Genomic DNA, 19712 nt, shown 5'->3' with positions numbered 1-19712 from the left:
GTAATTGCTTTACAAAATAGTCCAAATACTTGTTTTCTTCAATGTGATTTCTGCGCATGCGCGCTGGCCGGCCCTCTCAACTTCCATACTTCCCTGAGATGCACCCAGAGTATTCATAAAGGGATTCAGATTTGTGGGTCTCACTTTGAGATTAATGCAAGAAATATCAGTTTCCCCAGGTGTATGTTAAGGTAGACAAGAGATTGTAACTTTCTAGGCTGTTTTATAACACCAGCTGGTAGATCACAGACCTACCTAAATGATGATCTGATGGAAGAAAGTAAACGTGGTTACAGTTATTCATACTCCTACTGTGGGGAGTTTCATAAACAAACTAATAAATATTTTCATCTTGCAATAAGATCGAGTTAAGTGATTTGCTGACATTCTCTTGAGGTTTAAAGCTTGTCTTTAATGCGAAATACAAATCATATTTCTTGTGGACACATTTTAATAATAAACTTAAAAGCACACGGGACAAAAATAATGAAAACATTGCAATGAAAACCAGACAAACTATCTACCACTTCAAAAGGAGTGAGTGAAGACTGTTCGTCAACACCATGATGCAAACAATCTCAATGCAAAATGCCACATATTGAAATCAGGTTTTAAGGAAAGGGAATCAGCAGGGATGAGAGAATGAAAAACAGCTTATTACATGCAAACAGGTAACTAACTACAGGAAAATACACTCACCTGACCCCCCCCCACACACACACCCACACACCCACACACACACCCACACACACACACACACTTCTTTTGTACAACCTGTAGGACAGATTTGATTTTGGTTCGGTTCCAATTACCTCCCACCTCTCCGCAATATCCCTCCGGTAATGAGAGGTTTTGGTCCCTTTTTGGCCTTAGGTACGGATCAAGGCTTTGGTGCCAAAGCTGTTCCCAAGGATGAGAAATTGGAACACTCACTGCCCTCAGGAGCATTCTGGGAGAGGCCTTCTTGTCTCTCACTTTGCTACCCTTGCTCCCGAGGCCATGATCTAAGCGTGACCAAGGGAGCCTGTGGAGCAGCTCACCTCTGGGTCCTGTAATGACAGGTCGGTGATGCTGTGTGAATGCCGTTCCCAGGGAGGAGGTCTGCGAAGGGGAGGGGCTGCTGAAACCAGACTTCTCCGACTTCTTCAGTGTGGTTGGAGATGGCATTCCTGGCAAGAAGGATGGAGTGATAAGCACACTTTAATTCATGGCACGACAGCTTGTACAACCTAAAAGATAAAACTGAAAGAATTAAAAAAAGAAATCCACCTGTGAGCGCAAAATTTGTTCTGAATTGCTTTGAATTTGTCATGGGAACAAAACAGGTGACAAAATGGTTCCCTGATAAATCCGACTATAACTGATTTCAACTTATTTTACTAAATCGCAGTCCATTTTGGCATTATTGATCTTTCTAATTACAGAGGGCCACTTTCCAGTGTTGCTTGAGAGTTTTTATATGCCTGTGGCTCCTGGGACTCTTGAGGAAGAAGGTTCTCGAAGGCACATAAGACCTCATCTGCAGTCACTTCATCTTGCCAGGTACCTTCCTTAAGCACCAAGGCCCTTTCTCCACATTTTAAATAATTCAGCTATTTTAACACTAAAAAAAAAAAAACCTCAACAATGGCAACTCAGTTAGTTGTTCATCTGATGAATCATTTATAGTAGAAAAAAGAAAGAAAAGATATAAGTAAAAACTCCTTAAATGCCTCCTAACAATTGAAACTGGTTAAATAAATATGATAGAACCCAAGGAAATAATACTGTAAAAGAATGACATGGAAAGATAATTAATGACATGGAATAAAGACATGGAAAGCAATAAAATAGGATGTTGTGCTATGATGCCATTTAAAAATATATTTCTATGTACAGAGAAAGAGCTGGAAGGAAATACACATAAACTCTAACAGTAGTTCTCTCTGTGTGTTGTATCTGGGTGATTTTCATTGCCTCTTTTTGCTTACTTGTTTTTTCTATGATGAATGTATATTACACTTTTATGTTAAGAAAATACAATAAAAACTTGTTTTTAAAAATAGTAGTTTTACTATAGTTTCTGAGGTTTTCATAACATTTCCAGCATAGAAAATGCTTCGGGAAGAAAATAATGGGAAAACAGTCTCTTGTAATTACTGAGTTTGTAATGTTCTCGGCAACCATGCTGACACACACAACTGGAGGCATCTATCAGTTTGGTAGGGTGCCAATTAAAACAATGAAAACTTGGATATAAAAATAAAGGAAATGACTTCTCGTCTCCACATCACAGGACAAATTTGGGCTCTCTTAAATTTGCAGCTCAAAACTGGTCTGTACTCGTGTCAAAAGAATCAGATCTCCTTTACTTACGTATGTCTGTATGTGTTGTATTCTATGACCAGAGAATTATTGGGTGAGCTGGAAAAATAGGATATAAAAGTAATAATGGTATTAGCATGTACCTGTTATTGAGTAGTTACTGACTACAATGCACTGTGCCAAGCACTTTGTAGGTATAGATCTGTTCCAAAACTTAGTTCAGCCTGTATATAAATGTGTCCTTGTTATTTCCGATCACAGATTTCCTTAATACGGTTCTACCACACAAGCTCCGAGTGTGACTACAGATTCTATAAGGATGGAGACCATGTCTGTTTTGCCCCTTCCGTTTTCAGGATATTCAACAGAGGGTCTAGGACACAGCAAGTGGCCTGAAAAGATATTTACACTACTTGTAACGGTTGCAGCTTTATCTGTGGCTTTACTCATTGATGTGTGGGGGCCTAGTAAAACTAGGGAGTGTGACCCCAAGAAAGAAACAAATTGCAAGTTGGTGAGCGTATTTGTGTGGTGCAATGGAAAGACAGTATGAAGTGGTGTGTGATTTCATACCAACTTGTGTGTGAAACAAGTTCACCAACCTAGAACTTCACACCACCAATCTAGATCCCATCCATTCCAGATCAGTATCTATGTGATTTGAATGAAAAAGTGGGTCACAAAGCAACTTTAGCTATGTTTCTTTGCTCTTTGAATCAGTAACCAAAATCACACCATACCAATATCTTAACATCATTATGATGGGTTGAGGTTTTGGATCAACATTCATGCCAAGTAACCTAGCCTAAGGTATAATCACATAATTACATTAGAAAGGAGATTTCAAATTAAAAAATTAAAGGGAAGAAATACAAAGTTACCCAAATGTCAACAAACTTCTCAATTCATTTAAGCCTCTCCTGTGCAAAACACATTTTTAGGCTGTCAACCAGTCCACTGATTTAAAATCAGTCAAATGCCTGAATTATGTGTCACGAAACAGAAAGAGAACAGAAAATGAAAATGTCAAAACTTTTAAGACGGCAGGATTTTTTTCAGACAATGGAATCACTGATGAAATGTAGTATCTGAACTAACCTTACATAAGAAAGCAAATGGTTGGACTCAAGGAAAAGTTATCATTTCTTTGAAAAGCTCACGTGTCCCATCCCATGCCATTCTAAATACTGCAGAAATATTGACTTAAATCCACCATGTACATTTAGTCTTTTAAAAAGGGGAATGAATATAGGTAAAATTTAGAGAATAACAAGCATAAAGAATGATTAAGTTGGTAAATGGACTCAAAAACAGCAAAATTGGAATCTTTTTTGAAAGAGTTAAAGAGAAAAGAAATACTGTCTGCACGCAAGAAGAAGCCAAACTATGTATAATCTTCTAAATTTATCGCAGTCAAGTAATATGATCCCTAAGGCTGTCATGAATCTCAAAATTACTTTGTGTTTTCAATTTTTAAAGACTTGTATTGAGCACATTTCCTTATTATATACTTTAATATTTTCTCCATATGCATAATGTATGTTTTGGTTAATTTGCTTCATATACTCAATTGACAGGATAAAATTTCAAAATGGTAGTAAACTACTTTATGTTAAAAGTGAGAGAACATTAATCCTGACTTATATTTTCGAAATCAAGTTTAGTTTCTGCCCCATAGATTAAAAATAAGCTTCTTGTTAGAATTTCTTTTACCAATTAGCTATGCACAATTGTTATGCAATTACTGTAAGGATTAATGACTGACTGGCTTTTTCTTAATAAATCAAAACTTTAATTTCAATGTATTTTTTAGAAGTATCAGATTTTTTTCAGAATGCAAGCTGTGCAGCCACTCTGGAAAAGAGTATGGAGGTTCCTCAAAAAACTAAAATTAGAACTACCCTATGACTTAGCAATTGCACTACTAGGCATTTATCCAAGGGATAGAGGTGTGCTGTTTTGAAGGGACACATGCACCCCCATTTTTATAGCAGCACTATCAACAATAGCCAAAGTATGGAAAGAGCCCAAATGTCCATCGATGGATGAATGGATAAAGAAGAAGTGGTATATATATATACACACACACACACACACACACACACACACACACACACACACACACAATGGAGTATTACACAGCAATCAAAAAGAATGAAATCTTGCCATTTGCAACTACGTGGATGGAACTGGAGGGTATGATGCTAAGTGAAATTAGGCAGAGAAAGACAAATATCGTATGACTTTACTCATATGAGGACTTTAAGAGACAAAACAGATAAACATAAGGGAAGGGAAACAAACATAATACAAAAACAGGGAGGGGAATAAAACAGAAGAGACTCATAAATATGGAGAACAAACTGAGGGTTACTGGAGGGGGGGTGGGAGGGGGGATGGGCTAAATGGGTAAGGGGCACTAAGGAATCTAATCCTGAAATCATTATTGCACTCTATGCTAACTAATTTGGATGCAAATTTTAAAAAAATAATAAATTTTAAAAAATAATTTAAAAAATCTAAAAAAAAGAAGTATCAGATTTTTTTTGTTTCATATTAAATATAATTTATTGTCAAATTGGTTTCCATACAACACCCAGTGCTCATCCCAACAAGTGCCCTCCTCAATGTCCATCATTCACTTTCCCCTGTCCCTCACCCCCCATCAACCCTCAGTTTGTTCTCAGTATTTAAGAGTCTCTTATGGTTTGCCTCCCTCACTCTCAGATTTTTAAAAAAGGATTATAAAATAATACTGCCCCTTTCCTGGAACAAACAAAATATTATTTCAAAGTTCTTTTCAATATGTAAAATAAAGAAGTTTATAGAACAAGAAGCAGAAATTGAGCAGAATGGTGTGTTTAAATGGAACATTTTCTCCTATTGATTGCCATAAAAACCCCAATGGTGGTAAAGAAAATAGAAGATGGATTTCAAGAAGCATTTTGGCTTGTCATTGGTTCACTATTCATCAGACTTTCCAGATTTCTCTCACTTTGCCATTTTTCTAAGCTACCTGAGTCATTTCAGTGTCCAGAGGACACAGGCAAACATGAAATTCTAGTCATTCAGTGACTCTGATCCTTGAAGGCAGTGAGAAGCCCAACAAGAAAACTTTGAAAGTACAGGCCAAAAACAGTACCTGCAAAGATTCCATTACAGTCATCATTAATATTTGTGGTGGTCAGAATTCTAAGATGGCCCCATGGCTCTTGGCCCCTGGGGTACATACTAATGTAATCTCCAGTTGAATGTGGGCAGTACCTGTGAATATGATGGATGCTATTCTTGTGATCAGGTTGTTGTATTGCAAAGGTGAAGGGACTTTTGCAGATGTAATTACAGTCCCTAATCAGGTGACTTTGAATTAAGTAAAGGATTATTATTCTGGGTGGGCCTGACCTAATCAGGTAAACCCTGTAACAGAGGGACTAGAATAGAGGTCAGAGAGGTTCTCCTGCTGGCTTTGAAGAAGTAAGCTGCCACCAGGGGAAAGAGCCTGTGAGGGGGCCACATGGCAAGGAACTGCAGGGACCTCTAGATGCTAAGCAAGGCCCCTGGCTGATAGCCAGCTCTAAGAAAGGTGGAATCTTAGTCATAAAGCTATAAGGAACTAAATTCTCCCAATAATCATGAGAGTTTGCAAGAGAACTCAGAGCTCCAGAAAGGAATGTAGTCTGGATGAAATGTTGATTGCAGCCATGTGAGACCCTGAGATGAGGGACAACCTAAGCTGTGTCCAGACTCTTGACCCATGGAAGCTGTCAGGTAATAAATGTGTTTTTTTTAAACTGTATTTGTGGTAATTTGTTATACAGCAATAGCAAACTAAGATGATATTCAAATATGAGACTATGGTCCATGCTAGAAATGTGTGCATTAAAGATGCTGACTATGCACTAATTACTCTCTAGAATTCCAGAAGCTTCCATGATTTTTAACAAATGCATCCTAGGTAGTGTGGTTTTCCACTAGTCTACACTCACCCAGAGAAAACAGTTAAGACATCTCTGCATGTAGCAAAGAGGCAAATAAGTGGTTATTTCCAAAGACATAAACACTTTGGAAAATTTCTATTTCCCTCTGATTCTTTTTTTTTTCTTCAATGTTTTTATTTATTTTTGGGACAGAGAGAGACAGAGCACGAACGGGGGAGGGGCAGAGAGAGAGAGGGAGACACAGAATCGGAAACAGGCTCCAGGCTCTGAGCCATCAGCCCAGAGCCCGACACGGGGCTCGAACTCACGGACCGCGAGATCGTGACCTGGCTGAAGTCGGACGCTTAACCGACTGCGCCACCCAGGCGCCCCAATTTCCCTCTGATTCTTAAAAAAACATACTAATAACAAAATCAGATCAAATGACATGAAAATCAGCTCAAAAATAATTCTTGGGGTCTCTTATAAAAAATCAAGGGTTTGCTTTTTTTTTTTTTTGGTGAGTTTTTCTACAACTTGATGTTACAAAAAGTAAAAATAAGACACAGGGGAAAAAAACACATAATTAATTTCAACTCCCTCTCTCTCCCAAATTATGAGATTTACTAAACACTTTGACCAAGAACTTTATAAGGAAAATTATGAAGCAAGTCCTACAGGAATGAGAAGGAAGCATAAGGCTGTTCTTTGCTTAAGGAAGCTTCTTAAAGGGGATTTTTAGGCATCAATGTAGGTACAATACTAATGGGAAGCAGGGGGAGAAGGGAGAGATCACACAATAGACTAGAACTATTCCAGAAACAATGGAACAACATTCTGGATTTGTTGGAGGACTTATCAAAAATTCATTGTCCTGTGAAAATTATCCCTGGTAATGCTGCTCAGGACAGCAGGACCTTATCTCATCTGTTGTAGGAGTTGGGGGTGCTGTAATTCAAGTTGTCAGAGAAGATTTAACTGGCATGTATTTCTTTCTTCAAACTATCAAAGTCAAGAACAGAAAATTTTCAGTAATGTTCATTTATAGTCGCAATCTGTTTGGGAAGAATGCTGGAAACAAGTAGACTCTGCACTTTTGTTTTAAAATCCAATATTTAAGCAGGTTAGAGAGGACTACAAAATGTTGCAAGTTTGGCTGTTCACGTTTGACTTTCGATATTCTCCAGATCATTGCCTTCATCTAATTCCCAATGACCTATCTTTACTACTGCTTTAGCAGAGCAATTACTATACCAGGCCTAAAGACTACTGGAAGCCTCATCCATCTAGTGGCCTCAAGAGGGCTGGGAGGCAGCTAAGGAGATGGTCATCAAACCTCTTATATTTATCATTTCCCCAAAACAGATAAATAGTAAAATCTACAAATTATGGAGTACCTACTATGTACCATGTATTTACAAACATCTCAAATGCTTGTATTTTCATGTATTAATGTATCATGTAATCATGTATTTCATGCTTCCATTTTAGGTATTAATATCCTGCCTACTTATAACTTAATAATGCAGAAACTAGATACCAAGAGATGTCAAGCAACTTGTTCAAGATCATACAGCTATTAAGTGGTATTTCAGACTCAGGTCTCTCTTGTTCTGAAACTTGTATGTTTTGTAATACATCACACTACCCTCATATAGTTTCCCTTGTATATTATAAAAACAGTGTCCTATTTAAGTCAATAAAGTATATTTATAGTTGAAGTTTCTAATTTGGTTATGCAGAGAAAAAACTCAAAGGAAGGTTGTATCAACTGCAAAAGAACATGCAAAAAATAAAAAAGAATCTGAAATATACTAAGAATCATTGTATCTCCTATACCAAAGGTTTTTCTTGGCATTAGTAGGGATTAGTTAGGATTTTATTAAACATACTGCATTTATTATCAGTAATTCTTTAAAAAAATTTTTTTAATTAAAAAAATTTTAATGTTTATATATTTTTGAAAGAGAGAGACAGAGTGTGAGTAGGGAGGGACAGAGAGAGAGAGGGAAGCACAGAATCCGAAACATGCTCTAGGCTCTGAGCTATCAGCACAGAGCCTGCCACAGGGCTCAAACTCATGAACTGGGAGATCATGACCTGAGCCAAAGTCAGAAGCTTAACCGAATGAGCCACACACATGCCCTTATTATCAGTAATTCTAAAATAGAATCTCCAAGAAATAAATATCACAGTCTTAGAAGAACATAATGATCCAAAGATGTTAAATTGTAAAAGAGTAAATATATACATTTAATATTTACAATAGGTCTCTTGCCTATTCAACAAGTTGCTTCCTTTATAAAGCCTCCTACAAACATAAGAAAGACCAAAATTCTTTTTTTGAGACTGATACCTTCCAAACCTTCTCTATGTTATAATGTAGTAAATACTACCTAAACCAGAGGTAGAGTCTAACACACACAATTGTCTAGAATTCAGCAAGTCTTGACAACAAGGGAGGCCCCTAAACTACTAAAGTCAGGATCAAAATAGGCAACTTAGCAGAGTCATTTAACTCCTAGGAAAGCAAAGTTTTATGGAAACCATTTCAAGGAGAAGGTTACGATGGAGTCAATCAAATGCTATTGAGAGATCACGTGTAATGAGAATAAATGAGCTCCAGGGGAGTAAGGCCCACGGAACACAGGTTAGAATGGTTTACAAAATCAGGAATGATGAAGCAGGGGAAATGGGCATAGTCAACTCTTTGTGAAATCAGTCTTTGGAGGGAAGCAGAAACTAGAGTATTAGCTCTAAGGAGATGCAGGGAAGCAAGACAGAGCTTCTTGAAGATGGGAGGCAGTGAAGCATGCTTGCCTACCAGTAGGAACAGTCCAGGAGACAGACAGAAAGCAAAGACTCAGAAAGAGGACAGCTGAGGGAAGGAAGTCCCGAAGAAGGCGAGAAGCCACAGTCACTACTCCAAGCCGGGATCTGAACCCAGCAGGAGAGAGCTCTTTCCGCTTCCGGTGCCCTGCTCCACCAAGGCGCCTCCTCCTGAAATAAGTTCTGATCATTTATCTATCTTCCTAATTCAGACTAATCACGAGCTCGTTTAAAACAGAGCTCATTAAGGATACTTACATATTGTTCTACAGCCTAAATGGCATGCTAACTGCTACTGTGGCTGTTTTCTTCACCGCCGGCCATTCAGATTCCCCTGCACCTCCTGGTGGAAGTGTGGGCAATGGGTACCCCAGTCACGTCTGTCGGACTGAAGGCATCAGTGTCATTTCTCAGGCTCAGGATGAAAGTTGAATAGTACCCGTACCATATTTTACAAGTCATCTACCACCAGCAAATTTATGCTTGGCTTCACCTCTTCCAGCTGGAGAGAGCACAGCACTCCGTAAGCAGCTGCTACACAGGCAAGAACAGGACCTTTCTAGGACTATCTCATCTGTACCTTGTGATGAGATGATCGTCAACCGTGATGCTAAATAAAGGCTGTAATTGCACAGATTAATCCCACAGTTAAAGGGCCATTCTGTTCCTCTGGGTAGAAACACATGCTGTGTGCTACGGGGAGTAGTTCAAGATCCTGCACTTGTCTTAGATTTGTGTCTTAATGATAAAATCCATTATGGTTCATTCCAATGTAATTTATTATGATTAACACACTCAACAATAAAAAAGGTAAAACATTCAGACTATTTTGACTTTTACCCTTTTTCAGTGAATAGAAACGTTTTAAAATCATTTTTATGATGGGGAGAATAAAATGGGAGTTAATACAGCTTCTGAGGTTCATCCTTCTTACTCTATACGCAACCATTTCAGATGAGCAGAAAGGACCCCCCAAAGAATTACCACATCATAAAGAAGTTCAGGTAATTTAAAAGGCTTGCATACAAGTGATTTCTTCAATTTTTTAAAATGGGAGAATGGAGTAAAAATTATATGGATTATTCAGGAGAAAAGAAATGATGAGTTCTCTAATGTATTCCAAATGTTCATTTGTGAGTGAAAATTTACAACCCGAGAGAGTAAAGAATAGACACAAGGAAAATGTCATGTAAAGATCTGGTTCCTGGGCCAACAATAAAGTTCCCTGATTTTTTAGGGGATTTCCTCTCCTTTCAGGATAAGTACAGACACCCCAGTGTCAGGACTGAAGTTTAAAAAATTGTACTTCATGCTCCTAATATTTACAAGTTGGAGATTCCCTATCCATTCTCTCTTGCCTCTATCCCATCCTCCATGTGTTTAGGGAAGGATTGATTTTGGCTCAACACAGCAATCACACATATTCACAGAGGACTGAGAATAAACAAGAAATTACTGAGAAAACCAAGTAATTTCCTTTGCATGAAAAATAAATATAGTATAGCATAGCATAATGTTTTATTCATCCTGCCTAGATACCCAGCTGAAAAGTAAAAAACTCAATCATACATATGTTTGGTTCATATCTGCCCTATCCAATATGGTAGCTACTAGCCACATGTGGCTACTTAAATTTAAATTAATTAAAGTGAAATGAATTTAAAAATTCAGTTGCTCAACACAGCCACATTTCAAGTGCTCAAAAGCCATATTTGACTAGTTGTTACAGTACTGGACAGTGCAGATGTAGAGCATTTGCATCACTGCAGCAAGTTCTATTAGACAGCCCTGGTTTACATGCCACCAAATAATTTTTCACTTTTTTGGTCCTATTGTTGTATAACAGGTAAATCTTACTTTTATATTTTTTCAGCATGTTTAGCCCTTTTGTAAGTTACAAAAGTAAAACATAGGTACTATACAAATACAGAATTACATATTGTGGTGGTGCGGGGGGGGGGGAGGGGATGAAGGATCAGTAGCCCTCTCCTCCCCATTGCCAACAGGCTGGGGATAAACCAGTGCTCAAGCTTGGTGAACATCTTTATAGGTAGTTTTCTCTATCTAGAATACCAGTTTCGGTGATGTGAAGTTAAGTGTTTATTAAAATATGCTCACTGATTTTGTCAGTCAGAACATGATCAAAAGCTTGGAGTTTAAGGGTCGTACTGGTAAAATTTAATTTTAGAGATGTCGTCTGTGATGTTCCATGTTTGGGATAAGCCTGCACCGGGGATCTATTCATCCCTGCGTTCCTTGGATGCGAGCAGAACACCCATCACTTTACTTAAGGTAAAATTTGAAACTGACTGGAACATTTCATAGAGGAAAAAAGAAATATAATTTTAGGCCTCTTCAAATTGCTTGAAGTGTGAAATCAAGTAATGAACACTAGAAAAGGTTCTGTCAGCTAGAATCTAAGCTTAGTGTAGTCAGCATTTTCCTGCTAAACCTTATTATGGCAAAGCATTTGATTTTTCATCTCTGTACTGTGTTCATCCCCGCAAATAAACTACTTTGACCTCCACCTGTTACTTAGTGAAATCTGCCCACCATCCTTCAATAACCCTATTCTTTGCCATCAAAGGCATTTGAGTTGTTGAGAAACTGGGAAGACAGAGCTGTGTAAGGAGCTGAACTGATTGGACTTTATAACTATGCAGTAGTTCATAGTTCAAGCAGGACGCTACACAGCAAAAGGAAACTTTTTTTTCCTTTTTTTTAAAGGCAATGCCTGTGGATGCTGGAAGGGGGCAACACATTTCATCATTTTAACATGGAATTTTTCACAGAAAGAGATTCTCTTTTGAGCTCTTATTTAATGCAGAAAACTCCTGGCCCTTTCTTTATAAGGAAAACCTCTCTTTCCAAGAGTTATGCCTTCATTTTAGACAGATGAGCCACAAGGTCATTTCAAAGCTTAAAAACACTGCAAGTTATGCTCATTATGCAAAACAAAATGAACCACGAATCTCAAATGCAGCTTTGTGGATGCAAAAGGACCACGCTCTGATTAAACACCATTAAAACAAAAAAATTAAAATTAAAAAGGGAAATAACTATACACAACTACATAAATCATTTTCCAAAATATCTGACAAAATAGTCTCTTTTTTTTTTAACAATGACATCTCAGGAAAAAAAAATTTTCTGTGTAAAGTTGCACTTCTCCTGATTAATGCTACACTCAACACAAGAGACAGCGTCTGTCTAATTACACTGAATACTTATCTGAGAGGGATTAGCAGGATGTTTCTGCTCACTGTCATTCTTTGTGACAACGTAATGATAGATCCATTTACTTAGGAGTGCAATTATTAAAAACCGTGCTGTTTTCTTAACTGTCTTCATATCTTGGAAATATTTTATTAAAAATTACTTAGCTGACACTAAGGGTAAATACTTGGCACAGTTTTTCATATCAATTAAGTCAAGGAGTTCGTTCCATTCAGTCACAGCCTTTGTAGAGGACCTTATTTAAGTTTGGTGATCCCCATGATGCTTTTATATGGAAGTTAATGATTCACGCTCTTTTCTCCTTGTCTTATTTGTCCAAATCCTAAAGTTTGGTTTTCACTGAAACTAAAAACTGCTCGTGGCCGACATTCTCTCTGGAGTCATGATTTAGCGCTTCTCCTTCATATTCACGCCTTTTTTTTTTTTTGGATCCCAACACAAGGATCCAATTTTATACAGACAACTCCCCACAGGCCAATCAGAAAGGGCTTCTAGCAACATACCATCTTTTGGAGCTTTTTCTACTCGTGTAATTAACTTTACCCAGCATCTATTAGGAAAAGGTCTTTACACAAGATAAAAACTGAAAAGCAAACCATGTTGGGCTCTACAAGTGGGCTGGCTATCGTCAAACCAAAGGACTATTTCCATATGTGTCTAAAGAGACAAAATGAGGGTCTTTTCTTTTTTTCCCTTCCACTTTCCAATCTCAAATGACAGTTGTCAGCAACTGTGTCCCTGCACGTAAAAAACAACAACCAAATTTGTGTACTGAATGTAAATTGCTGAACTGCTCCCACAAGGCAGAGTTTGTTTCTATGGCTTTGTCAATTTAAGACAACTGTCAACTAGTCCAAGTGGCAGATAATGACATTTAAAACAAACTATATCTCTGGAAAAGTCTCCAAATGTGTGGCCAGGACATAAATTTATGTAACCCAATATAATGATTATGTATTATAAAGATTTTTATTTTATTTTTTTTACCTAAAGGCATGTTAAGGCTTCAATGATGATGGACAAACTCATAAAAATATCAAGCACATCAAAAGGAGAAAAATTACCAGTTAAGTCTTTTGAGGATAAGATTTCTTTTCTGAAAAGAAAAAAAAATCACCCACTGAAAAAGAGAACTCTTAAAATTAGAAGCAGGTGTCACCACTATGAAGTGATAAATATCAAAGAATAACTGGCCCTGAAAAGCACTCTTATGCAACCCATACTACTTTTAATCCTTACATATGTATTTTGACATAAGAACATGAAGAGCTGCGTATATCAGTCCCTAAAGAGTGTTAAAACACAGGAGACGTTGCACAGCCATTTTGATAAACCCTCTCTTCAGTTGGGTTCATGAAATGGCTGAAAGGCAGATGGCAAATCCCGACTGGCATTGAGTCGTAAGTAATCTTGGTATACTAGAATTCATTAATCTTGGAAGCTGATCACAGCGAAGTGATTTCTGGGTTGGGATACCCAACAAGGCGGAGTAATCTGGTATTACAGAGGATACTTCAGATTAGAAATGGATATTGAGTTGTCATTCCTTGACTTCCTAATGGTCTGAGTGCATTTCCAGCGACGCAAATGAAAATTTTAACTACATCTCATTACATACAATCGCTAAAGACAGCAATGTTTCTTCAAAATGAAGGGAAATGAGATGTTCGGACCACATTAAAACCCGGAAGAGCTGCAGTAGTATCTGAATGACTACCACACATTCACAGCTGTCTGTAAAGCCCGCTCTCCACAGTGGGCTGAAGGAACCGGATCACAACACAGAGTTCTCATTCTAAACAGACCAGAGAACCAAGAACCAGAGTAACCCAGTATTTTAAATCCAGAAGTTTCAGAGGGGCTTTCAATTGTTAATAAAGGGAGGTCAGTAATACTTTTCTCTGAAGACACAAGCCAATTAACTGTATTTCAAAAGATTCAGTGTTTCTATGGCAGTTTAATTGTTCATCAAGGTTAAATGATGCTATGAAATAAAGTGACTTTGATGCCTGAAGTCTCCTATTTGAGAGACACACTTTGTGATTCAGCGCTGGAGAGAACCCTCTCCATTTTAGGACTTGTGTTGTTCAGGAATCCATCAGGGGACAGCCCCTGATTTACTATGTCAATGTGAGCATTTCTCGTAATCTTGTGGGATGTAATTCACCCATCATCTCTCATCTTGAAATGGGTGTCATATCTTTGATTAATTGATGAGTTTATGATGTATTTGAAATCCTTGTTTGGATCAAGTTGGATAAATAGGCATTATTGTAGTCCTCTGCTGAGTAGGAAAGCAATTGGGATGTGGACAACCTCATCAGAAACTGCCATGTAGCACAGGCAGAAAAGCTATGGACTCTTGAGATCTGTGTGGGCAGGAGGGTTTCTTTCTTTCCTCTCTCCCCTAATCCCCACATAAAGCCCCTATTCTGGAGTATGGTGATACTATTCTGGAGTATCAGTGTCTTTAATAAAGTAAAGACACTGATGCCAAAAAAAAAGATAACTTTATTCCTAGATAGACCGATGGTGTTGTATTTGATTATTTAACATTTAAATAGAATACTCAGTATGTGGGAAAAGTATAAAAAACATATGAGAAATGGAAGTAAGTCTGAAAACAGACTTATTACTGACCTGTATCATTTTTTACAAATTAAAAATATATATGTCTTAGAACAATATCTGGCCCATAGTAAGCACTCAATAAACAGTGGCTATTACTTATAAAACACATATTTAAAATTCTAGCAGCATCCCAATGACAAAATACAGGTTAATTTACCTTTCATTGTTAATCAAATTGTGGTACTATTTGAGTCTATGAAATATCTACATTATGTTCAAAGAACGGACGAAGTAAGAACATTAAAGAATTTTTTCTCTTTATATCAGAGGTTAAAACCACCTTCTGTTTGAGTTCTACAAATATCTAATAATGTTTATTAGATAAATAAAATGTATTAGATACAGGAAAACCAGCACAGTGAACTCTTAGGTAAGTCTGATCTGCTATCTATCTAGTTACCTATAAATACCTACCTCTTTTGTTTCTTCTCTTCCAACTATACTTTCTGATTATTCTTCCCTTTGGTGAATTGAATGTTAATTCAGAATAACTGTGTTTCCTCTAAGTAAACATTTGCTTAGATTCTGCCCAATTTCATTACCCATAAATCAGAACACTCTTTTTTCAGGAAGGGGAGATTTGAGTCCATGGGTGCAGAAAGATCTGTGTATTTCCTGAGAGGTTTCTAGCACACTGCTTTTCTGCATGCTTTTTAGAGATAAAGAAAGATAAGACTTCTATTATGAAGGGACTAGCATTTACTGATGCTCCTTTAATAATGGAATGGTTGACAGAGTGGAGGACTGTGGCCCAAGCCAATGAATAAACTCCTACCCTGCATGAATCAGCCTACTCTTGCCTTGTATTGTAGCCACTGGATACTTGTTTAAGCAGTTACCCCTCCTTCCTTCGCTGGCTGTAAGCAGTTTGAGGGCAAGGTCTATCTTGGGTTGTTTGTTTATTTTTCCCTGTATCACCTTGCATAGTGCTTTGCATAAAAAAGACACAGATATGTGCAATATGTTTTCAACTTAATTTCACGTACAGGCATGCCTCAGAGAGGGGGTACAGCTCAGTGGTAGAGCATGTGACTACAGACGTACCTTGGAGATAATGCAGGTTCGGTTCCAGACTACCACAATAAAGCAAAGATTGCAATAAAGCAAATCAAATGAATTTTTTGGTTTCCCAGTGCATACAAGAGTTATATTTACACTATACGATAGTCTACTAAGTGTGTAGTGGCATTATGTCTAAAAAAACAATGTACATAACTTAATTTAAAAATATTTTATTACTGGGGCACCGGAGTGGCTAAGTCAGCGATTGACTCTCAGTTTCGGCTCAGGTCATGATCTCATGGTTCGTGGGTTTCAGTCCTGTGTCATGCTCCATGCTGACAGCCCAGAGCCTGCTTGGGATTCTATCTCTCCCTCTTTCTCTGCCTGTTCCCTGTTCATGCTCTCCCTCTCTCAAAATAAGTAATAAACTTTAAAATAAAAATACCTTATTTCTATGCTAACCATCATCGGAGCTTCCTACAACATAACCACTGATCACAGATCACCATATCAAATATAATAGTGATGAAAAAGCTTGCAATATTGCAAGAATTACCAAAATATGACACAGAGACATGAAGTGAGCAAATGCTACTGGAAAAATGATGCCAAGAGACTTGCTTGACACAGAATTGCAACAAACCTTCAATTTGTTAAAAACACAATATCTGAGAAGTACAATAAAGGGGAGCACAAACAACTGAGGAATGCTTGTATCTTAAACTCATACAGCACTTCAGAGTTTTCAAAGTATTTACCGGAACAAAAAGACATATAGGATTTGCATAAAGCTTTATGGTTTATTACGTCTACTTTACGTATGTTAAAAATACGTCTGGTGCCATGCACAGAACCTTGCACACAGCTGGTGCTTCATAAATGGCAGTCCCTACTTCTATTATCATCTCAGCTGATCATTTCAAACTTACAAATCATGCAGGCTAAGCTGTTCCCCTGCCCCCAGTTGTTTACATAGGAGGAAATGAAAATTCAGAGAAGTACTCGGCTAAAATTCCCAGGCGGGTTGGGTTCATGGCAGAATACAAGAATTGTAGAGTTTTGATTCTTAATTTGTACTCTTTCCTCTTTGCAACGCATTCTATTTCACTCTTATTTTCTCCCTCCTCAGCGAGCCTGTGAAGATTGTTGTGGCTGGAATAAAATTTGCTTTACGGTTCCTCCTTACTACATGCTAAATAAGGCCACATGATGAGCCAGCACTTTGCGAACAGAGGCCACTGGGGCTGTGCTGAAGATGGAGACAGGAACAGGGCAGGGCAGAGGATTTCACACACACACACACACACACACACACACACCCAAGGTATAAGCTACATCTCTTTCTTCCTTCTTTCTGGAATGTTTACACAGCCTCAATTTCAAACATGAAATTAAAAATTTGGAGATCTGGATAATTTATTTACTCAGACGAGCCCAGCTGAAATGCAGCATCTGTTTTCCTGGGAGCCTCTGTATTCACAAAATTGTGCATCTGGGTTCTCAGATACAAGTGAAGCTTCTTCACTCCTTCGTACAACAAACCTACGCGGCACTCTGCCTCCAGAGCACTTCACCCTACGCAAAGGGCGAGATCAGACATGCGTGGCCTCCATCTTATCGTTTATTTATTCAACGGATATTGATTGAATGGGTACCCTGTGCCACGTACTATACTGGGCTTCAGGAAAACAACAGTAATTTTTTTTTTTTTTTTTTTTACTGTGCTTCCTCGTATATGATACATTTATGTATATGTGGGAAGAGTATTTCTTTTCTTTTTATAGGTAACCTTTTGGACTCCCGATTACAATAGGTTATTTTGGGCCCTTTATTTGGCCTTAAAAAATAAAAACAGCCTTGATTTAAAAAAAAAAAAAAGTAAGGACATTTTGGGAGGGTGGTTAGAGTGCTACTGTGTAATATAGCTTTCCTGTCATAACCCCTTGTTTGGATGAAATTTCTCTGATAAAGGAGGGTCACTAAAGAACACCCCCCTTGCTACTCTACCAGTGTTCCCTGATGTACCCATCTCTAATGAGCAGGTGCCAATACTCAAGGGATAATGGAAGAGAATGTTGTTGCAGAATGATGCTTCCCCACTGCTCCATAAATGCAGAAGAAAAGCCAAGACATTGATCCTATGGCAGTGTTCTGTAACAGTGACTATTCTTATTACGGCAGGAGACTGTGGGAGATTTAATCACTGTCCCTAATATATGCTAGTGCAGCGGAGTGTCTGTGATCAATGTACTACTGTTACCAGCCTGCTGCCTTTTTATTGGCACTGATAATAGGCCTCCTCCTTATGTGTCTCAGCTACAAGTTTAAGTTGGTAAACTTCCCCCACTCTTACAATTGATGGATGACGGCTGGCAGTCAAATTAGGACCAGCAGAGTTGGGAATCCAAGTGAACCTAACGTGTGGTATTTAAAATTACAACGGGGGCGCCTGGGTGGCGCAGTCGGTTAAGCGTCCGACTTCAGCCAGGTCACGATCTCGCGGTCCGTGAGTTCAAGCCCCGCGTCGGGCTCTGGGCTGATGGCTCAGAGCCTGGAGCCTGTTTCCGATTCTGTGTCTCCCTCTCTCTCTGCCCTTCCCCTGTTCATGCTCTGTCTCTCTCTGTCCCAAAAAATAAATAAACGTTGAAAAAAAAATTAAAAAAAAAATAAAATTACAATGAACGAACAGAAGTCTGAAAAATGCAACTGTGCTTGCAGTAGCGGTGACACTGAACTCTGGTCCTAAAGGTCCCAGGCTAGAGGTTGACCAGATGTTTACGAAGCCATTCTTCTACAAATGTCTTTAAAAAATGTATTTCTTTACTTAATAATTATGGTAAGAACAGACCACATATTACTGGAGTACTTGATTTTGACCTTCAAAAATGAAGACTACTTAGTCTTTGGGAAGAAGTTTATCTCTGAAAGAAGTTTATCACTGAAAGATTTTATGAAAATAACTACAATTAAACTTACTATTTATCAAATTTGACTTACAAATGTTTCACTGAACTGTGTAGAATGTCCAACAACGTGGCTAATGCAATTGTGTCTGTTAGCAAGGTTTTGCAATCCCAATATAATTGAAGGCCATGCTATTTCTGAACATTTTCTACAGGAGAAAATTGAAGGAGCCTCTTACTCCTGTTTTCAGGCACAGTACTAGATTTCACTGAAAAGTCCCATAATTTCATGTCTTTTCGCAACAGAAATTGATCTTAACTTCTGCTGCAACTACACTGAAATGTATATGCTTGATGCAGGTGTGGCCCTAAGCACAGTAAGTGGTGGCCCTCAGGAATCTGTGAAATGCACTGGACCCTTCAATGAGTCACTTTGGGTGACACAGAACCTGAGAAGGTTCATAGGACAACCACAAAGCTGCCTTGCAACTTAGGAAGAAAGAGGCAGAAAGAGCACTTACATTTATATATACTAATAGATGAAAGGCTGCGAAATACCAAGTCCCACGTTCAAGTATCTGAATGTTTCTCATCTGGGTTCCAAGTGAAACCTCGTTCCATGGCCGCCGTTTGAGGAAAGTGTCCTTAATTCTCCAGTCAGATTGAACAACTGCCTTCTTTTACTTCTACAGGATTTAACCCTGCCTGTTTTCAACTACCATCAGCTGAGTACAATCTCAATGATACTTCGCATGATTAGAGAACATTAACTTTAAAAAAGGACTTTGGCACTTGGAATGTTCAAGTTCAAATTCATTACCTCATTGACCGTGGTAACTCCGTGACAGAGCCAGGGCAGAAACAACAGCTCTCATCTCACAGACAGTGA

At 38.2% G+C, this 19712-nt stretch overlaps 1 protein-coding gene across 6 annotated transcripts in view; it reads right to left on the bottom strand.

Moving 5' to 3' along the window:
* Positions 1-19712, bottom strand: part of NFIA (nuclear factor I A) — a 579301-nt gene that overhangs the window by 80446 nt on the left and 479143 nt on the right. For all 6 annotated transcript variants that reach the window (XM_040470429.1, XM_040470427.1, XM_040470426.1 and 3 more), the window contains exon 7: positions 1041-1169. In XM_040470429.1, coding sequence (XP_040326363.1) covers positions 1041-1169 — 129 coding nt within the window. The remainder of the gene's footprint in view (positions 1-1040; positions 1170-19712) is intronic.

The sequence above is a fragment of the Herpailurus yagouaroundi genome, unplaced genomic scaffold, assembly GCF_014898765.1.
Source record: "Herpailurus yagouaroundi ecotype Mexico unplaced genomic scaffold, PumYag 77, whole genome shotgun sequence".
In the NCBI taxonomy this organism is placed as follows: Eukaryota; Metazoa; Chordata; class Mammalia; order Carnivora; family Felidae; genus Herpailurus; species Herpailurus yagouaroundi.
The sequence above is the reverse complement of the archived record's forward strand: the minus strand, read 5'-3'. Positions and strand labels throughout refer to the sequence as shown.